This window comes from Callorhinus ursinus, unplaced genomic scaffold, assembly GCF_003265705.2.
Source record: "Callorhinus ursinus isolate GAN/ISIS: 27379988/994484 unplaced genomic scaffold, GSC_fseal_2.0 scaffold1, whole genome shotgun sequence".
Taxonomy (NCBI): domain Eukaryota; kingdom Metazoa; phylum Chordata; class Mammalia; order Carnivora; family Otariidae; genus Callorhinus; species Callorhinus ursinus.
Genome location: NW_027397063.1, coordinates 133,666,188 through 133,689,417, shown reverse-complemented (window position 1 = coordinate 133,689,417; position 23,230 = coordinate 133,666,188). Strand labels below are relative to the sequence as shown.

The window sequence follows — 23,230 nt, the reverse complement described above, 5'->3', positions numbered from 1 at the left end:
CCTGATGTAAAATTTTAATTAAAGGTAGACTTGGGGCACCTGGGTGGCTCAGTAGGTTAGGTGTCTGACTCTTGATTTTAGCTCAGATCATGATGTCAGGGTCCTAAGATCAAGCCCTGCGTTGGGCTCTGTGCTTAGCATGGAGTCTGCTTGAGATTCTCACTTTCTCCCTCTGACCCCCCCACCCCCGCTGGTGCACACACTCTGCCTCTCTAAAATAAAGAAAGAAAAGAAAGGAAAGAAAGGAAAGAAGAAAGAAAAGAAAGAAAGAAAGAAAGAAAGAAAGAAAGAAAGAAAGAAAGAAAGAAAGAAAGAAAGAAAGAGAAAGAGAGAGAGAGAGAGAGAGAGAGAGAGAGAGAGAAAGAAAGAAAGAAAGAAAGAAAGAAAGAAAGAAAGAAAGAAAGAAAGAAAGAAAGAAAGAAAGAAAGAAAGAAAATCTTATAAAAAATAAAAAGACTGGAACATTTTGACAACTGAAAATAACACTGTCCTTACTACTAAGGACAGTAAAATGTTAAAGGATCTCTCAGCAAGAGACAGAAGAGGGAGATATGACACAATAGGTCAGAGGACAGCAATGGGAGCAAAGGAGACTATTTACTGTTTGTACCACCATCGGCTTCAATTAACACGCATGCATGGCTTCATCAATCTCCACAGCAAAACATAATCACCCCTCATTTCCTAGACAACAGAACCAAAGTCAGCAGTCTCTCCAATGTACCCACAAATGTACCCCTAGGTACAGTATGGGGACCTTCACCACATCAGCCAGCCTGGTAAACTGTTAGCCAGTTCTTGAATCCAAGCCACCTGTCCCCAAAGCTCAATGCTGCCACCACAACATTTAACTGCCCTGACTGGCTTCTTATGTGGCTATAAAAAAAAATAATAATAAATAAAATGATGCCTTGGCTCACTCCGTTGGAAAATTGTGAGGACTTAGGCTAATTTATGACTTTGCTCTGCCAGTGAGGAAAGGCATTATTTCCCCCACTGTATTTCCAGAGAGACAGCTGTCCAGTGATCTTCATGTGACCTTCTTAGCAACTAGCTCACCGCTAGAGTTTTGATAAATGCTTCCTGGACATACAGACAAATAAAGGAACAAGTGAATGCCTGCGTGTAAAGAGAAAACTTGCATTTTAATGTTGGCTTTCTGCTAAAGACACAAGTGATGAATTAGGCTTCTCAGCAACCTCAGGTGTTGTGAAAATAATTCAGGTTTCGGATATCCAAGAAGACTACGTCAGGTGAATTATTTTAAGCTGCCACTTCTGAAACTAACCTCTGCGCTGACAAAAATAGGCCAGTGAAACAGCTGCAGCAATAAAATGCGCCCCGGGTGCTGGCATGTGTGGCTAGAGCAGGAAATTTCGAGAGCAGGGAGGAGAGAGAGCGGGAAGCTTACTTCAGTTCTCCTGACTTCAGCAAAGGGGGGGAACGGCAGCCATGGGCAAGACGGGCCGTGGGAGGAGCAGATACAGCTAATTTCGCTCATCCAACAAATGTCACGCATATTTCCATGTCTAAGCCTTCGAGCTTTGCTTGAGAGCAATCTCATAACCAGGACCCAGCACAGCAAGAGCAGACGAAAGTGCGGCCAGCTGTGTTAAGAAGCGCCGGAGTCCTGGCGTGTCTAGGGAGACGGCCGCCGATACGGGGTAAGCAAGCTGCAAGGGAAACAGCCCTTCAGATGACCACGGAGGCCATCACACATTTGAGAAGATCCTTGGGGTGGGATGTCAGGGCACCCTGGTTTCATCTCCATTTTGATGACTTACTTGCTCTGTCGCCTGCAAACAGTCATCCATTTCCTGGATAGCCCAGTTTCCCCGGTCATCAAATAAAGTTGCCTAATGCACAGAATAGCCTATGGGTCACAAGTCGGTCATTCCTAGCAGTGTTCCAAGATACAAAAAGTCGGGAGGAAAAGTTTTTTCATAAGTTGTTTTGGCGGCAAAACTTCATCTGACATAAACAGATTTGGTGGTAAAAGCTGACGTGAACTAATTTGAAGCTTTTTATTTATTTAGTCCCATTGGGTGAATATTCTTAAGTTTCACTGAAGAAATGTTAACAGGATTGATTAAGGGTGAGGCTCAAGACCCTTTTAGGACTGTTATAAAGTATATGGGATATATACTGTTTTAACTTTCTAAAAATCCAAAACAATTTTAATTTTAAAGTATACCTGGACAATGGGATTATGGGCTTGCATTAAAACAAAAACCATGATATATAAAATGTAACCAAATGCTCAGATTTCCTTTTATCATGGTCGAAACTGCTTAACCTTCAACTTAAATTTTTCCTGCATAGGTATAAACGTGAATCTTCTCACATGGGTCACGAGCAGGGTCATTTTATACATTAAGAACAACAGACACATTATCCAGGGCTTACGACCTTTCTCAGGCCCTGCAAAAATGAGAACTGAAAAACCAAGCTATGGGTCCCAAAATATGAAAACAAAATTATAAAACAAAATCTACAAAATGTAGACCACAAAAATCTATAAAACTTAAAATGAGCTACTTCATCAGTGGCTAAATTTAGTATTCTAAAATATCATTGCATTTGGGAAAACAATTTATAGATTCAATTTTTCCCATTTTGCAAGAATGCTCATGTATGCACAATAATTGTCAAGAAATGATAGTCTCTCATAAATTGTGTTTGTTCTTGTAGTCAAATGATTGCAAAAGCAAAGTAATAAAAATCCTTCCAAATGTTTGTAGGAAAATAGTATGTTTAGTATGAGATGCAAATGCAATTTAATATGTTTTATATAAATTAGAGCATATAATGCTTATAATGTTCAGCTTGGCCATGGAGAGAAGTGCCAACTCTGCCAACACAAGCTCTAAGAATGATATTAAGTATTGGGGTTGAGAGTTTTTCTCCAGGTATCCGGAGCATCACCTGTTTCTTTTAAGTTTCCTTAACAGCTTAGAGTTTTCTGGATCCTTTTTTCAGTTACAAAAATAAACATCACTGATCAAACATTCCTAGCCTGGAGACATGCTCTGAAAATTAGCCAGACCTAATATGACCTTCATACTAAATGGCCACTTAATTTTGACCTGTAGGTCAAAAGAATTCATCTTCACTTGGGTTAATAAATTGATTCCAATCCAACTCTGAATGGTGACAAATAAATGCTGGTCTAAATCTCAGGCTGTCTACATAGACGCATTAGTTCCATGGGCATGAGCTGTCGTTCAGATCACAATTGTATTGCCAAGTTGTAGAAATGACTTACCTGTCATCGTGGTATGCTTTACATAGAAAACTAAAATTCTAGGGATTCTGCTGCTTTATCATTTAATAATGTTATATCACTTAATGCTTACAATATCCTACAAGTTAGCTACCATATTTTTCTCCATTTTACAGACAAGGAAAACAGCACTGAGAGATTCAGTGGCATTCCCAAGATCAAGCTAGTGACATAGCTGGGGTACAAATTATGCTTTGTGTGTCTCCAGAGTCCAAGTTCTTACCATTATTATGGTGAGAATTCCCAAGCTCTCCTGAAATAACAAGCCCAATCACTCCCATTTTCTTTCCCCTGCATTGTGAAAGATTACGTACACACACACATCCTATAAAAGATAAAGCTATCTTTATCTTATAGATCTGTATCCCACTATAGAACTAAAGACTTTTTAGACTAATCATAACATTCTGCGATCACATCCTGTATCTTATTTCCCAAATTCCAAAGAGGCATACTCAGAGATTCTACGGGCACAAGAAAGATAAATAGTTCTATCAAGCTTGACTATAGTGATACAGGAGAGCCAGCAGAGCAGTATAGCCACAAATCCAATGAAACCATTGTTGCTTCTCCAGGCGGCAATCAGCAATCCAAGAAGAAAGACACTAAGTCCACCTCCACTGAACCCCACCTCCACTGAGCCAAAAATTTCTACGAACAACTACTTGGCTTTTATTGTATTTCTAGATTTCCCCCTCCTTGATGTTAGCAGAGAAGGCTTCTGTACCTCAGGCATTCATATATAATTTGCCAATGGGCATTTATATTGATAAGTGGATTCATAGGGAAGTAAGACCACTGGTTTCCCTAACATTCCATTTTCCACAGTCCCAAGATGTCTCCCCATTTATTCTACTGAGTACCCCCATCAGTCTGAAGTCCACAGATCATCTTAAAGAGCACCACTGAGCACTGTTGTAGCCATGCTTCCCTTAAGGTGGAAGTGAAGGAGTCACCTACTCTGGTTGACAGCATATCATGGCTAACACCAAGGTGTTAATATCAGACGAACCCAGCAATCTCTTCTTGTTCAACCCATGACTTCTTCCCACAGCCAAACATTTATTTATTAACTGTTTACTCTCAAGGGGCCTCTAACACCTACTCATGCTCCAATAATAGCCAATTCACTGCTGATCCAGTAACAGGTGCTTTAGATTCTCCATTTATGATTAAATGAACAAATATAGAAAGGGTACAAGAGCCTCACTGTTTCCACATCTCATTTTTTTATTTCAATATTAATGATGCATTTTAATAATTCTATGGAAATCCCACCATTTACTATAACACAAAAGAATCATGAAGAAATCTGAGCTTACTCCTTAAACAAAGGAGTTAAATATTTGGCTGCTAAGATAACACAGCTCCATCAATGACTTCTGTCTTCCATCAACAACTATCTTCAAAGAACTCAAAGGAGTTTTAGTCCAAGTGCATTCTTTTGACTGGATACATTTATATTGAAGTGAGCATATACGTAGCTTAGTGGAGGTTACAGTCCACAGTCTGTATGTAAGTCAAAATATTGAATGCCTTCAAAACTACACTTGACATTCCTTAGGAAGGCATCACATTGGATATCAATACATATTTCTCAGTATGTTCAACAACTTCTCTTTTCCTCCAAAGATGAAACAGATCTCTTTTAGTATCCAAAGATGAGTGGTTTGCATCTATGAGTCACATTATACAAAAATTATGCATTTCTGAGCAGTAAAATCACATATAGGGCAGCATGATGGTCCCTTCATGAGGGGCCTCTGATAACTAAGCCATTTTGGGTAACATGAGATACAGCAATTCAACTCGCCAGGGCTCATGCTTATTAAAGAGAAAGTCAGGTGGAATCACTGGCACTATTTAAATTCTTTTCTCCCCCTGTCCTCTATTTCTCCCTCCCCAGCTTTGTTTCTGATAGCATTCGCTGGAATTGTTCACTTTAGAGTTGAAATAAAACTTGAAATTATGTGCAGAAAATGGCCATCATGCAACAACAACCTCAGTTTCACCTCTTTCCTCCTTTCTTCCTTCCTTCCTTTTCTCCTTCCTTTTCTTCTTCCTTCCTTCCTTCCTTCCTTTCTTCCTTTCTCCCTTTCTTAATAGCAGAAAGCCCTCAAGGTCCATCCACGTTATGGTAAATGGCAGGATTTCCTCCTTTTTAATGGTTAAATAATATTCCACTCTATATACGAACCACATTTTCTTTATCCATTCATCCACTAATGGCCACTTGTGTTGTTTCCATGTCTTCCCTATTATAAATAATGCTGCAGTGAACATGGGGGGGTGCAGATATCTTTCCAAGATAGTGATTTCATTTCTTTTGGGTAAATACCCAAAAGTGGAATTGCTAGATCACATGGTATTTCTATTTTTAATTTTTTGAGGAACTTCCATATTATTTTCCATAGTGGCTGTGCCAATTTACATTCCCACCAATAGTGCACAAGGGTTCCCTTTTCTCAGTTCCACCTCTTAGTGCAGCTATAAATTTCAGTAATACTAAAGGTAATCAGAAAGACAGAATTCCATAAAGTAAAAAATTGGCACTGGAGAAAACACAACAGTTGTGACTGAGCATGCTCCCCCCCACCCCCCGCTCCCACACTTAAAGTCTGTATATTCCAATTAACTACATGGGGGAAACCAGCTCAGGCTCAAGCCACACTGAAACCAGTGAGATAGAGAAGCAAATTTAAGAGTGGACAGTAAAACTAAGCTAGATGCAGAGTTTAGCCCAGGAGATCCACAAAGTTTAAGCTCGGGCTTGTTTTGGTAAGCACAATAATTAAGGAGAGGGGATGTGGGCAGAAAGAAGGTACAGTTGAACCAGCAACACATGTCAGAGAGAAGGTCCAGGTGACTAATGAGAACATGGAGAGCAACAAAAGCAACACTGGTTTCCTGGACATGTGTTCATAAATGACTATATTCGATTCCTTGGAATCCTGGGAGAGCTCTGCCAAGAGTTAGCTAGGCTAGGAAGACTTAAGAGTCAGAAGAACAGAAGGGTTACAATCATTCGCTTAGAAACCAAGCACATTGGTGTTGAAATTCTGGTTCTGCCACTCATTAGTAATAATACTCATTAGATGGTACAGTAGCAGATAAGCCAGTGTTCCAACTCATAGAGAGGGGTTAGAGAATAGTTAACCATGCAGATGACAGCAGAGGGGTTAGTGCAGGAAAGCAAGGCTGGAATTGGTCAACATGGGGAACTAGATGAAGGGTGGGAAGTGGAAGTGGTAGACCCAGGGCTGGCTTCATAGGTGTGCCACTTTTGCTGCCACATATAGGGTGTGTATATTGTTTCTAAGCACAGGGCCCCATACTTGGTTTAATGCTTTGCTGTTGCAATCTTGAAATTCTCAGTCATTTTTTACATTTTGCACCAGACCCCACAAGTTATGTAGCTGGTCCTGGGTAGGCCATTATGGGCACCAAAGACATTTCAGACACTGAAGATATTGCAAGCAACCACAGATGTTGAGATAAGGCTTCACTGATTATGACTGGCTTAGATTTCTCTGGGTCTTGCATGGCAAGACACAGAATCCAGCTCTGGGGGGATTGAAAATGGCAAAAACAGGACAAACTAGACAGGGGAGCAGGGAGTGCTATGAATAATTACCCCAAGACAGCAGGTGTAACCTGTGACTCTCCAGTCAAACAGGGAGAAATGGTCACTCCATACATAAGCCATTCTAGCAAACTATTCTGAAGTTATTCCTAAAGGGCAAAGTTGGCAATAAATACAGAAGATATGATCATGACCACAAAGTGTGTTCATAGAAAATTCAAATCTATTTTTGGAGGTGCGGGAGAAAGGGTAGTTATTATCTTATCTTTGAAAGGATGATCAAAAGAGAATAAAATTTTATGTAGCCAAAACTTATGTTTGAAAAGCTGCCCATATGGTGATAATTGTTGCAGCTGGGTAGATGAGTACATGAGGTTCATTACACTATTCTCTCTACTTTCATGCATGTTTGGAAATTTCATAATAACCATTTTTAAAAGAAAAAACAATTTAGATTTTTTATTGATATTATATTGAATAAATATTTCTTAAATCTAATAAATTATTTTATTAACAACTTGCTATAAAATGACTTCAAAAAATAAATAGGAAAACAACCTGATTTGAGAATGATTTTCGTGTCAAGTGTGCTCAAATTACCCAAGTAAATAAACAGTGCTATTGCCAGAATTTCTATATTGAGGGACTTAGGGATATAAATCTAATTGGAGAAAAAAATCAGAAATTCTGCCCTGAAGCTCTGTTTACATAGAAATCACATTATTTTTATTTAGATTTCAAAGTTGATTTTGAATGGCCTGGGACGGATGTGACGGAGCTTATGGGAAATTAAAGCTCTTGTATTAGTCACAAGAGGTTAGATGGTACTACAGATCCAAATTAACTCCAAATCTCAGTGGCTTAGGAACAACTATGGCTTGTTTCCGGCTGGTGCTACTGCCTGTCAAGAATTAACAAGGCACTCTGCTCCCCTCACTCACCCAAGGGATCCAGGCCAGTAGAGATTCGGCTATCCAGTAATTGTGCTATCTGGAACACATGGCTTCCTCTATCCCCGTGTCAGGCAATAGAGACTAGAGAATCACACCTTGTCTCAAAACATGAGTTACACATCACTTCCACTCCCATTTCATTGGCTGAAAATTGTGATATGGAAACCATCTGACTGCAGAAGGGATTGCATGGAGTATTAGGTTAGTATTACTGTTTCCACTATGTCCCAACCACTCCTTTGGACACTGCAAGAAAAATACAGCTCAGGATTTCTGGGGTCTTCAATCCTAGAATCTGAGCTACACACTGAATGAGAATTAAAATGTCATTGATAGGTCTGGAAATATTTGTTCAACAAATTAATAACGAAAAGAAGATTAGAGGGTGAAATTTCTGTCTAACTTTTTCAAACACTAAATAGTATTCATTTTCATATAAGAGGCATGATTAATTCAAATGAATATTAGCAATTCATTCAAACCAGCATAGCTGACCTTTTAACTGCCAATACTTTCCTAGCCATTGTTATGGATAACAGTAATCTTTATTTTAAGATGAATGATTATTTTAGTCATCTATTCCTGTATAACAAACTACCACCTAGGCTCAGTTGGGTGGTTTCACTTGAGGTCTTTTGTGCAATTACAATCAAATGGTGGCTAGGGTTAGAATCATCTGAAGGCATCTCTTCTCATTGGGCTGATACTTCTGCTGAGATGGCTGAAACAGCTGGGAGCTGGCTGGGCATCTCTATTCCACACAGACTCTCCAAAATCCTCGCATGGGCTTTTCTATAGCATGGCATTCTCAGGATAGTTGGGCTTCCCCAAGATGTCCATCGACAGATGAATGGATAAAGAAGATGTGGTATATATACACAATGGAATATTATGCAGCCATCAAAAGGAATGAGATCTTGCCATTTGCAAAGACGTGGATGGAACTGGAGAGTGTTATGCTGAGTGAAATAAGTCAATCAGAGAAAGACATGTACCATATGACCTCACTGATATGAGGAATTCTTAATCTCAGGAAACAAACTGAGGGTTGCTGGAGTGGTGGGGGGTGAGAGGGATGGGGTGGCTGGGTGATAGACACTGGGTATGGTATGTGCTATGGTGAGCGCTGTGAATTGTGCAAGACTGTTGAATCACAGATCTGTACTTCTGAAACAAATAATGCAACATATGTTAAGAAAAAAGAAAAAGAAGAAGATAGCAGGAGGGGAAGAATGAAGGGGAGTAAGTCAGAGGGGGAGATGAACCATGAGAGACGAGGGACTCTGAAAAACAAACTGAGGGTTCTAGAGGAGAGGGGGTGGGGGGATGGGTTAGCCTGGTGATGGGTATTAAAGAGGGCACATTCTGCGTGGAGCACTGGGTGTTATGCACAAACAATGAATCATGGAACACTACATCCAAAACTAATGATGTAATGTGTGGTGATTAACATAACAATAAAAAATTTAAAAAAAAAAGGATAGTTGGGCTTCCACAAAGCAGACAGCCTCTCCTATAATAAGTACTGTAAGAGCACAAGACCAAAACTGCAAGCCTTCTTAGCACTACACTTAGAAGTCTCAGGGTGTCACCTCACTGTACTCCATTGAGTCGCAGGGTCAGCTAAACTCCAAAGAAAGGAAAGAACCCAAAGGTGTGAGTACTAGGAGGCATGGTTCATTGGGGTGCCATCTTTGGAGACAAGCTGTCATTAATGAGATATTTCATTTAATCCGATCCTATTTTCCTACATTCTAAATAATTCATTTTCAAATGCAAGTCCAAATTTGTAAGGGTTTATATTATGTCAAGTTTGCTTTCTCACAGTTTTTGCCTTATCCTTTAAAAAAAACTGTAAATGGGATATGACAGTTGGCAAATGCATAAGAATTGGTATTGCAGATCTTCCCTGATCTCTAGATTTATAATGCTAGGATGTCAACTGGATGTCAACTCTAGTTAAGAATGTTGCCACTTTGCTATTCTGGTCAAATTCTCAAATATCAGGAGGAATACAACAATCGGGGAGGATAGTGCAGGTCTTCCATTTTATATGTGCAATCATATAAATTGTGTGTGTATACATATACACATACGTATATACATATATATGTGTATATGTAAGTGTGTGTATATATATGTGTGTGTATAATATGTGTTTATATATAAAATATAGCTGTCTAAAGTAGATGGCCTGGCATTAGCATCTAGGCCAAGAAGTTCCCTACCTAACAGAAATAATTTACAGAACATAAACATCAGATTAGACAAGGTTACCTCACAACCCTAAACTTCACTGAATAATACAAAAACAAGGCCACTTCATAATTACATCCAAGCAGAGAGAAAAACAAGACCACTGTCCAAATCACAAAAGTGACCAAACATGCCCCTCGCCCCGGTAACATGAGTGACTGTTGCTTCTTTATCACTTACATCTTTAGCCTTGCTCCATTGATCCCACCTTCTGGATAAAATTATTAAGATATCCAATCATAGAAATACTCCTACTTCCTAACAGTAGTCAATCCAGAACAAATCCCACTTCCTTATTGCTCACCAAAATCATCTAACCAAGGCCTAAATCCCATAAGTCCCACCCAACAATGCCCTCTTACTCAGATTTCCCTCATTTTGCATGCTATGCAGTCTGCTTTAGAGCAGCAAGCGACAAGCAACAACTCTAAATTTGTTTTAACACATGTGTGTTCATGGTAGTCTTTGGCTGATGAGCATTATAATAATTTTATATAACATATGAAATGTTTTCTATTTAAATTGCAAAGTTCAAGAAATGCACACACAGATAAAGGGGGTCAATTTTGTTCAGAATCCTGAACAAGAATAAACTGGAAGCTTACATTTGTCTCCATGGACCCCAGAGCACCAAACAACCATACACATATTCCCAACATTGGGGTTTCTTCACTGAAATCTCATGGCAACCACATTAATCTCAAATGCGTAACATAGACAACATAAAGGCAACATCACATTGACCAGTGATTCAAAGTATGGACTCTCCTGGCCTCTGGCAGCCTATACTTCTCCTACCACAATGCTTGTTACCAGAACTAACAACAGAGAGGAGGTGAAATGCATTTACCTCAATCAACTCACAATTATCAGCTTTGATGTGAGCCTCAGTTAAGGAGAAGGTAGAAACTAATGATTTGGAGAAAAGAGAATATATGGATTTGAGGCCCCCCCTTCCCCATTCTGTCCCTGCTGTTATGTCATATAATTCATTCCATTCATTCAACAAATATCGCATGAGCTCCTACTACATGCTGAGTACACGTATTTTCATATACAAATATGAAAAATTATGTAAGACAATCCAGGAAGGGTACTCACTGTAGCCTATTTTTTTAAGAGTTTATTTATTTGACAGAGAGACAGAGAGCACAAGCAGGCAGCGAGGCAGGCAGAGAGGCAGGCAGAGGGGAGGGAGAAGCAGGCTCTCTGCTGAGCAGGGAGCCCTACGCGGGGCTCCATCCCAGGACCCTGGGATCACGACCTGAGTCGAAGGCAGCCGCTTAACCAACTGAGCCTCTGAGGTGCCCTTCCCTTTAACCTTTTATAAGTGGACTGCACACAGCTATCTTCTCTTACCACATGAACACAGTGATGTGTTCTCTTCCTTCATTTAACACCAACCCTTCCAGATAACCAAATTTCTGCTGTCAACCTTGCATTTGGCCAGGTCTATCTGCTGCTCGAAAAGGACACAGAGATACCAGGTTGAATTCTCCTGAGTAAACTGTCACTCATTAACATACTGCATCTTTTCCTAAAATTCACAAGTTATCCTTTTAATGCGATGAATGTTAATGTTCTTACCTACCAAGGACTACTCTAAACACAAAGCTTACAACATTACAAAGTTTAAAGGACTAAAGAGACGTCAATTGATTGATCATTATTGACCAAAACTTTACAGTGAGCTTTTAAGACACAATGTTTGGATTGGTGCTAATTATCCAAAAGAAAAACTTCCCATTTCTAAGTTATAGGAAGATAGTTATTTCATATTTATAAGGAATGTGCTGAACAGCAGATAGAAAATGTGATGGGAAATACAAAAGTTTTCTAAAGAGAAGTATACAATATGCATAAAAAATATCACAATTTCGGTTCCAGATTTGAAGATACCAGTCAGCCAGTCACCATTCTTATTTATCTGTGTCATTTATTCAAATTTCAATTCATAATGACTTTTATTCATAGATATCTGTAAGCACATAAAGCTTTATGAGCATTCCTTACAAACTGAAAGCATTGGAAAAGACACTTTTTTTTTTTTTTTTTTTACAAATAGGTTCTCAAATTATTCCAAATAAAACACCAAGTTAGTGGATTTTAAATAAATGGTGTAGGGGCGCCTGGATGGTGTAGTTGGTTAAGTGGCTAATTCTTGGTTTCGGCTCAGATCGTGATCTCAGGGTCATGAGATCAAGTCCTACATCAGGCTCTGTGCTCAGCTCGGAGTCTGCTTGAGACTCTGTCTCCCTCTCCCTCTGTCCCTTCCCTTCTGCATGTGTGCATGCACACACACTCTCTATGTCTCAATAAATAAATAAGTGATAAGTAAATAAATGGTTCTTTTTAAATAAAACTTATTAATGAACATATTAAGATCTATATTTTGAAAATTGTCTATTTGCAAATAGACTGATCTATACTTGAGTGGATATAGGCACTTGTTTCAACAAAGAAAGTTAACTGTGCAAAAATAATTTCAGAGTAGAAATAATACCTAAAGGCCAAAAGGTTGTGTTCTGGTCAATGCAAAACAGAACTATTAGGGAAAATGGTTCTCAGTGGCCTTAAATTAGTCTAAAAACTTCAGGGAAATAGTACTGTCCACTGGTTAAATGACTAGGGTTGCAGCCACTCTGGAGAACAGTCTGGAGGTTCCTCAAAAATTAAAAATAGAGCTAGCCTATGACCCAGCAACTGCACTACTAGGTATTTACCCAAAGGATACAAAAATACTAATTCAAAGGGATACATAAACCCTAATGTTTATAACAGCATTATCTACAAGAGCTAAATTTTGGAAACAGCCCAAATGTCCATTGACTGAAGAATGGATAAAGAAGATGTGGTGTGTGTGTGTGTGTGTGTGTGTGTGTGTGTGTGTGTGTGTATATATATGTATATATATATATATATATATTCCATTGGAATATTACTCAATATTACTCAGCCATATTACTCAGCCATAAAAAAAGAATATAATCTTGCCATTTGCAATGATGTGGATGGAGCTAGAGAGTATTATGCTAAGTGAAATAAGCCAGAGAAAGACAAATACCATATGATTTCACTCATATGTGGAATTTAAGAAACACAACAAACAAGCATAGGGGAAAAGAAGAGAGAAAGGCAAACCAAGAAACAGACTCTCAACTATAGAAAACTGATGGTCACCAGAGCAGAGGCCCCGCAGGAGGAATGGGTTAAATAGGCGATGGGGATTAAGGAGTGCATTTGTTATGATGAGCACTGGATATTGTATGGAAGCGCTGAGTCACTAAATTGTACACCTAAAAGTAATATTATACTGTGTGTTAACTAACTGGAATTTAAATAAAAACTTGAAAAAATAAATTGAATTAAATGGACAGGAAAAGAAGAAAACACTAAGGTGCTGGAATCTAACAGAACCAACCCTGTGTCACTGGACAAGTTAATTAAATGTTCAAGTTGTCAATTCCCTCACCTATAAAATATTGTCTCCTTATCATAGAGATATTGAGAGGATTAAATGAGATAATGCATGAAAAGAAATTAGTGGACACCACAGAGTAAACATTCAGTAAATGTTAGGTATGATGACAATGTTGAAGAAGGAATGGTGATGATATTAATTCTCAAACGAGCACGTATCTACCTGTACCAATTCACTCATTACTATATCTATATTTGTATCCATCTAAGGTTTACAAATAGTGTTATGAAGACAAATAGAAAAAGGTCCACTTTTCTTAGCGAATATAAATCCATGACAATTTCTTTTCTGAACTGCTCTGCTGATGCCAAAAATCAGAGGAAGACACAAAGCTAGGATCCAGGATCGAGTTACAGTTGTCCTTCCAACCTCAAGCTGAGAATTTGTGTAGGTACTTTCAGAAACTGAAGGAAATAAGCCTATTATGTTGCAAGCACAGAAGACAAAGGTTTTTGTAATAAACACGAATTTAGAAGGGAAGGATTAGCTCACGAGTGACAAAGAGGAATAATTATTCTGTGTGGGATAGGGGTATAAAAGGATTGCCACCCACTAGGCCAGCTAAAGAGAATAAATCTCAGAGTTTACCGCAGCTGCAAGTCTGGGGATCCTGTAAATATTCACATAATATTTATAAAGTTAAAGTTAAAACCCACTGTTATACAACCAAAGAATAAAGTGCATCATGCCATGGTAGGTGCATCAATCAGAAAACAGTCAGAAAAATTGTTGGAAAAACAGAGCTCATACCAGGCAGTCAAAGAGAAGGAATTTAATATAGGGAACTAGTCATAAGGCTATTGGGAAAGCCAAAAACCAGACAGGGAAAAATGAGGGACACTGTCACCTTCTTTGAAGCTGGGAGGGGGGTACCACAGAGAAGGTACTGAGAGGCCAGAATCAAGGGCTGCCTCACACTAGCTAGATCCACACAGAGGCTCAGAACATGGAGATAATACTGCCCAAAGCAAAGGAGGGGGGAAATATATTTCTCTTTCTATCTCTTCCCAACCAGGCAATGGTGCCTCCAATTGGGAGAACCTATTTAGCAGTCAGTTAACAAGGGAGCCTGGGAACGTAGATGTCAAGAGATGGGCATGGAGTAGATATGAAAGCAAACAAATGACCAGCACAACAGGTAAACGCCAAGGAAATCTACCAAATATAAAAAATGTACCACTCCTTTAAGTTAGGGTTAAAGGGGATCCTCAATACAAAAGAGATGTCACCAATATTAGTTTTAATCAGGCTACCATTTGGAAATGCCATCAAATTAAGCCTCCCAATCCAAATGGCACTGTGAAGACTGAAAGTCTGCCTATATAACCACATTTCTTTCAGCATGTGAGAAGGCAAAAATGAAACTCCTTTTTGGTAGCTCTTCTGCTCCTGGAATTCATTTACAGGTAAGAATTTAGAGAACACATTGGGAAATGTATACAGGATGGTTACCATTTAAATTTGGCTTGGATATCAAAAACTACACAAGAACCATCTAATCATTCCCAGATTTCACTTAAAAAGGTCATTGTAATATTGGAAAGCTAAAACGATACATTCTAAGAATTAAGGACTGTCCCAACTACTACCCTGGCTTCACTTTTCTCATTTCATTGCAGCATGTAAAAAGTTTGCAGGACCAGCACAGAGTCAAAGATTCACATTAGACTATTTCACTGGGAAGTTCGCAGAAGGATTGTATTGGCTTATAAAACTAAGTAAGTTCTAGGGGGGAAAATCATGGAATTGTAGACCAACTGAAATCATGTAACCCTGGACAATATACTCTGTCTCACTTTCTTTAGACTGTGAAGATTAGATTAGAACATCTCTCCATCTTCAGGGTGAGTGCAGAAATGTAACTAGTGACTTGCTCAACCCAGTCTCTGGGAAGTGTGAGAACAGAAATCAAAAATACTGATTAAAACCCAGTGTGCATTTTCAGGAAATGCAGGAAGTAAAAGAAAACTGGATATTCAAAGCAATCTCCCTAGACTGGAGCCACTGTCCCTCTTTCTAGGTTGCCTTTTTCCTTAGCTCACACTCACAGAGCAATATATCCTTCCAAAGTTAACAGAAACTACAGCACCCACACAAAGCTGATGCCAATGGAAGCAGACCCATCACCTCAAGTTTTTTCCACGAACCAATCGATATAAAAAGAGGCACCGTGGGGCGCCTGGGTGGTGCAGTCTGTTAAGCGTCTGATTCTTGGTTTTGGCTCAGGTTGTGATCTCAGGGTCATGAGATCAAGCCCCACACTGGGCTCCACACTCAGCATGAAATCTTAAGTTTCTCTCTCTCTCTGCCTCTGCCCCTTTCTCCCAACGTGCGCACTCACTCTGTTTCGCTCTCAAAAAAATAAATAAATAAGAAAAAAGAGGCACTGTGAGAAAATGTTGCATAATAGAAGAATGTATTTTTCTCTTATTAGTTTCTTTAATATTTTTATTGCTATCAATGCCTTGCAAAGAAATTATGAAGAAAAGATAAAAGGGGGAATACAAAGAGCGCTCACATTATGCTGATGCTGGAGTAAATTATCACCAATACTAAGTGTCTACAGAAAGTCAATAAAATGCAGGAGAAAATGGGAATATAAACCATTTATAATGTGCTTCTGCTACTGTCATTCCAGCCTGCCTAACTGACCTGAAAAGCCTAAATGAGAATTCGAACCAATAAAGCAAAAGACAAAAGGGAGCTTATTTCCTGTTGGTCTCAAGGTAACTTGAATTCAAGTCCTACTCAGCTTTTAGAGTCTAAACTTAGTGTTCTCATCATGTGCTGCTTCAAAAAGAAGCCCGTGTAGTCACCTGGTGAATGGCTTACCAACCTCAAAATCCTGTTTTGTTTACACACAGAGACATAACAGTGCCGTGCTGGCTTAACTTCCCCTAAGAGGTTGAATACGGTTCAGTATTGTTTGACCCGAATGCAGACTTTAATCACCCTGAGTAACAAGGCGAAAAAGTGATTCTTTGTAGTATCAGTACATTTTCAGATATACTGGTATATACACTCATAGAGATCCTGTGTGCCAAACACACACACATATATATATATATGTATGCACACACATGGGAACATATGCACTTTCCTAGAATAGAAAGGACAGAGGGAGAATCTTAGGTTGCAAAAAAAGAGGCAAAATCTATTCTCAGTAATTGCCAGGTTGACTTCATTAGCTATGCACTGAGGAGGGCTTTGAACTTGGAACTTGGACATTTCCCTCTCACTGTGACCCTCACGTAGCCCTGACTGGAGACCCGAGGTGAAGAGAAGTAACCAATGAGGAACTCCACAGCCTTTTGCCAAGGGACCACCTTCAAGGTGAGAACAGGCAAGAGCCTGATCCCCTCCATGTTTGCCCAATGACAAAATAACTGTACGTTTAAGTGCATTTCAGGGAAAACAAGCACAAGATTCTTAAAGAGCATGTTACCTGATGTGGCTGTGAACTGGACCATCTGCTATAGGAAGGAGCACCCGAAGACTTGCTGGCCGAGGGTCTCTGAAAAAGAGAAGGGGAAATGTTGTCACACAAACTGAATTCACTTTCTAATTCTCTAAACGAATTATTTATTCAGTGTCTACAGTGCCAAAAATTAACACAATCTTAGACTGTCTCAATTTACTCTCTGTTTCATTTCTTTTAAAACACATTCTCCTCACCAACTATAATAATATAAACACTAGAGCCAAAACATCTGGATCCAACTCACAGTTTGGACCCCTTATTTGACCTGGTGCAAGTCATCCAAATTCTCTGTCTCAACTTTCTCTTCAATGAGACTAGAATAATAATTTTTATGTCATGCGATTCTTGTGGGGATCAAATATGATAATAGGTGTGAAGCCTTTTGTATATGTATATAGCATATATACATATAAGCCTTAATTCAACAAGCAAAAATAAGGCACATTATTATAAGTTTCCATGTAAAACCAAACTGGTATACAAATATCCACATTAATAAATGAGGTCATTTGAATCAGTTATTCTTATTATAAAGAGACCGTTCATTTTGGGACAGACCTGACCATACCATTGCTACCAGTTCTCTGGGCTTGTAAAAATGCCACAAATTCACTGTAGATTAGCTCATCCACAGCCATCCTTAACACCATTTTTCTTGTCTGCTTCTACCACAGAGGCTCAAAAAAACAAAAACAAAAATAAAAACTGCATACACACTGTCTCAGCATTCCCTCCCTCTACTCCTGGCCAATGAGACATAATGTAATTTTGGAGGGGCAGGAGGTGAGAGAGTTCTGGGAAACCCTTTGCTTTTCTGATAAAAGGGAAAAGATAAGGCTTGGACCTTCACCACTACTTCTTCTTTCTCTCTAAATAGAGATACGCTACATGGAACTAGAACAACCATTCTATAAACATGAGGAAAAAAGGCCAAGAGAAGAGCAGAGATACTGACCTTAATTAGACTTCTTATGCAGTTTAACCACAGCTTCAGGCTGCTACTCTTGCCTAAACCCTCCTTAGGTAATTGACTATAATCCCATTTTCTATCCCTTGCAGAAACTTGTGGATACTTCATGGCAGAGGAATGAAGACGTGAAAGTGATTAGTATGTTTGGAGAATGATCAATAGACCGATCTAGTACTGCCAACTCCTATACTCCCCATCACTGCATTCCATCTGCCTTTCAGGACCCCTGTGTAATTCTGTGCTGGCCTTTGTTGTTCCTGACAGCTTTCCTGAATCTCTGCCATGGGGAGGTTGGCATGCTAGCTAAATGCTGTGTTCTGTCTGCTCAATTCAACTTCCCTCTTGCATTTGCCTGCCTGAGGAGGCAGGGCTGGGATCAGTTCTCCTGCCCCACTGAGGCTGATGGGATTGGACCCTATAGCACAGTGTGAGAAGCACTTCTGATTTCAACTTGGTTAAAGGGAGAGCTACCAAGGAAGTAGCTAGAAATTCAGCTAAAAGCTTAATCATATTCCCTCATGAGAAGCAGTAGCAATGAATTTCAAACGTATCAGACTTTACCAGCGCATGACCATGTACCTTCTCTAATGCCATTTTCCTAATTGTGAAATAAGGATAATTCAGATGGTCCCCATGCTCCCTCCTTATCCAGCCCCAAATCTATTCAATTAAATGATTCTATACTTTCACAGTATATAAATTACTGATTATAGTGGCAACACTGAATTTCCATGGAAAGATTCGGATTTCCATGGGAAGATTCGATTGCTTTCAATATTATGCATCTGAAATACCAAAAAAACATATCTGAAACCTCTATTAACTAGAAAATGCTAGTAATCCAGAATAGTCCATCGCCTGAATTTTGTAGCAGATCCTGGCTTCCCTGCGTTTTTGGGAAGGGGCCATTGGCTGCTTTTCTACCCCAATGATTTGGACTTCGGCAGAATCTCTTCAAGTCTCCTTAAGCCTTAAACTTTTGGAATTCACCATCAGACTAATTTTTGAGACATCATATGTGGAGAACGTAACTTATCATAGTTTCAAGACATAATACAGGCTTCTAAAATTGTAGTCATAATTTTTAAACTTATCAGGAAAATAAAGCTTTACGGTTTTTTTAATTGAGATATAACTGACATATAACATGATATAAGTTTAAGGTATTAGAGTTGATTTGATACATCTACATACTACAATATGGTTACCACCCTACTGTATACCATACATTTTATGTGAAAAATGTATATTATATATAACATATATACTTCTTTATCCACTCATCTGTTGACAGACCCTTAAGTTATTTCCATATCTTCATTATTGTATATAATGCTGAAAGAAACACCAAGTGCAGATATCTCTTCGATATCCTGTTTTCCTTTTTTTTGGATATATATCCAGAAGTGGAATTACTAGATCATACAGTAGTTCTATTTTTTTCATTTTTTAAATTTATTTATTAGAGAGAGAATGAGAGATAGAGAGCATGAGAGGGAAGAGGGTCAGAGGGAGAAGCAGACTCCCTGCTGAGCAGCGAGCCCGATGTGGGACTCGATCCCGGGACTCCAGGATCATGACCTGAGCCGAAGGCAGTTGCTTAACCAACTGAGCCATCCAGGCCCCCCTATTTTTTTCATTTTTTGAGGCACCTTCATACTGTTTTCCATAGTGGCTACACCAGTCCCACCGACAGTGTGCACAAGAGTGCCCTTTCCTCCACATCCTCACCAAAACTTGTTACCTCTGCTTGAAAGCTTTAGTTTTTTTTAATCAAAATAAAATTATGGTAATCAAATTCAAGACATGAGCACCAACATTCAAAAAATATTTTAAAGAAAAGTGAGATGTGTGACCTGCAGCATCTGTGCTAAATTATTAAGGAATCTTGAAGTGGGAAGGAGAGAAAAATGGGCATTTGTGGATTTGCATGCAATAAAAACCCAATGTGAAAGGCACAGCTCTTCCTTCTTGAAAAGTGTCACAATACTGCCATGCCCACACTTGACTTTCTCCTAAAGGTCATACAGCACTCCGGCACTGACACAAGTATAATATACTGTATAATGGTAATTGCAGTCTATTGTGATTCACACACTTCATGTCCTTTCTAGTGCTGGGGATAAATGTAAAAGGCCAGAGAAACAACAAAATAACTGGTCAACATTAATTACAAATTGTAAGGACATGACCATGTCCCAAATTTGGATGTGATTACATGCAAAAATCAGTTTCGTAACACAAAACACAAAATCTGGTTGGGTCTCCTTGGTATCTTTTTGAATCAACTAGCCATAATGCATGGTCTGGATTTCAGCCTGGATGAAAATAAACTCACCAGACAAACCAGATTAGTAATTGATCATATCCTCATTCTCCCCCTCCTAGTGCCCTTAGCAACCAGTGGTTGACCAAAGGGCAGTATCCAGAGCAGAATAATGAGGCATGCTGGTTTAAAATGCAAAGTCTTTGACCCCAGGAATTTACAAATCTCTAGAAGTGGTATCCAGCAATTTGCATTTTTAAGAGGCTCTTCAAGTGACTCATATTTAGTCTTGGAAGCAAGGAAACATCCCAGAATACTCCCAGCACACACTTCTGCTACATGCATCCACTGAAAAACAAGGATGACGATGAGTAGAGGTATGAAGACCCAAGGATATTATTGATAGCAGTTTTCTCTAAACAGATAAAATGAACTCTCAAACTCCAGAGAAATACTTCTGGAAATCATGGGAAGACGCTTGAGGAAAAAGAATCTGACTTTTAATCTACTGATATAGATTGAACCTTGAACCACCACAGCCCAATTAAATGGCTGGGTAAGGAGTGCAGTTTAGATATCCAACTCCCGCCCTTGGAAAACCTTCCCTGAATACCAAGAACAGGCTACTAACCTGGTATGTTTCCAGGCCATCTACACTTACCTCTTGGCAAAAGCTTCTATTATACTCTCTTGTAATTGCCTTGTAAATGCAGTTTCCTCTTGCAGACTGAACATTCCACAAGGTTATAAGGGAAGATGGGAGTTGGGGATGGGTCTTATTTACTCATATAAATAGGCATGCTTGTGCTGGGGATATAGTAAGTGCTCAGTAAACATCAAACTAATTAATAGGTTCAGCAAACTTAATCCTATTCAAGTTTGGCAAGTACGAATAGGAGACTGTGACAATGAAACCAACATGCCTGAGGACAAATGCAGTAAAAACTGGTCGAATTCCAGAGCTCCAGTGGCTACTATAATGCTTTAGAAAGGGTAACACCATTGGCCCAGACCTCAGGATATTAGGGTAGGGAGTTCCCTCACATGGCTTCATAGAAAATACCAACTGTTAAAGTCAGTAGGGCAAGGAATCAGGGAAATGGCAAACACTGCATGGAGGTTGAGAGCACTGGTGAATGGGTACACGTGATTCCACACGACATGTCTCCAGAAGGCTGTGGGGTCACTGCCAAAGAACTAGATGATCTACAAAAGCAGAGAGAAGCTCGAATCCAAAGAAATATTGAGGCAAAAATACATACCCTACTTTTCATCTTCTCTCTCTCCCTCCCCCAGGCTGTAAGGCTTGTGCAGATCCAGGTTACTTATATCAGAGAAGGGAGCTCAGGAGGAGGAGGGTATAAAACATTGTAGTGACAAAAGCATGCAGAGTGTGCTGTTAAACAAAGAGGGGGAAAAGTGCTATGCAGAAACCTGGAAGACGGACCAAATTCAATGGCAGTTCATAAGTGAGGAAGGCTGCCAGATGCTGCAGCAAGCCTGCCAGCCAGCCAGCCGCTATACTTCGTCCACCACTGTCCTTTGCTTGGCCAGCTTCCTCCAAGTCTAATTGCCCAGCAGCATAAGACAAGGAACTTTAGGAACATGTACATTTTTCAGTAGCTAGAGTCTTTCCTGCATTAGGCCTTGAGCATATCTGAAGAACGAGAAATGAAGAACCGACAAATAGTGTTAGGAGGTGCCAATGAGACATCTGCATTTAACATTGTAGCACAAAATGTCATTGACAAATACGATCCAGGAATCAACACGGATTATTCAGATGGACTGAACTCTGGATGACAGACATGACTTTTGGGATTTTAATTTCAGATGGAAAACCATGTTTCCACCCCCAATGAGATGAATCATGCAAGAAACAAGACCAAACAGCAGAGGACCTAGACAGCAGTAACACTTTTAATAAGGAAGATATGAAGAGCTGACTCAAAAACCTTCCCAAGGCAAGAAACTTTATAAAGATTAAGTGGTAAAGACTTTACCCACATGCACCTTAAAAAGGAGCTACCAAAAAAAAAAAAAAAAAAAAAATCACGAGTGCACACACAAAGCAAGTTAAGAAAAGGAAACTGATAAAGAACAAAGGGTATAGGGTGAAGTTCTGTAATCTCTTTAACAATTTTGCTATTGAAAGCATGATTTCAGGGACGCCTGGGTGGCTCAGTCGGTTAAGCATCTGCCTTCAGCTCAAGTCATGATCCTGGGATCGAGCCCCACACCTGGCTCCCTGCTCAGCAGGGAGGCTGCTTATCCCTCTCCCTCTCCCCGCCTCCCACTGATGCTCTCTCCCTCTCAAATAAATAAATAAAATCTTTAAAAAAAAAAAAAAAGAAAGCATGATTTCCTCTTTATTGTTACAATACCCTGGAACACATATTCCAGTGTGTGCTGCTACATGGATTCAGCATTTACGGAGGGCTTTGCTGTGAGTGTCCGTGAGACACACAAGAAACAGCCTCTCCCCTCCCCATTCTCTGTCAACACAATCACATATTGATTACCCTCGTTTTAATAAGAAATTATCGAGCTCAGTTAGGGAATCCCAGAACTCTGGACCAAACCATCACACCAAGAAGTCCTATCACGTTCTTAATGCTACAGAGAATCCTCATAGTTAGTAGCTACAAGCTGACCTAAATCTTTCCAGTTTCAATAAAAGCCCAGATCATGAAGGTATATGACAAGCAGCTCACATAATCTCCAACTCCTTTTAAGGCTCAGCATCCTTTGGTATTCTTTTCCCAATTCAATTACGCAGTGCTGCTTAAACTTTCCCTGTGTGCCCTCGTTTCTAGTCCTTCTTCAGTCATTTCACTGCCCTTCTCTGGGCCACCTCCAAAATCTCCACGCTCCTCCTTCTGGAGTTGTGAAATCTGAAATTGGATGAGTTACTACTCATTGTGTCCTCATTCCATTACAAAAATGCAAAAGAAATC

The 23,230-nt window shown here is 39.5% G+C and overlaps 1 protein-coding gene across 6 annotated transcripts in view; it reads right to left on the bottom strand.

Annotated features, from left to right (window-relative positions):
• Positions 1 to 23,230, bottom strand: part of RBMS3 (RNA binding motif single stranded interacting protein 3) — a 1,359,336-nt gene that overhangs the window by 1,088,592 nt on the left and 247,514 nt on the right. For all 6 annotated transcript variants that reach the window (XM_073901133.1, XM_073901139.1, XM_073901145.1 and 3 more), the window contains exon 3: positions 17,002 to 17,070. In XM_073901133.1, coding sequence (XP_073757234.1) covers positions 17,002 to 17,070 — 69 coding nt within the window. The remainder of the gene's footprint in view (positions 1 to 17,001; positions 17,071 to 23,230) is intronic.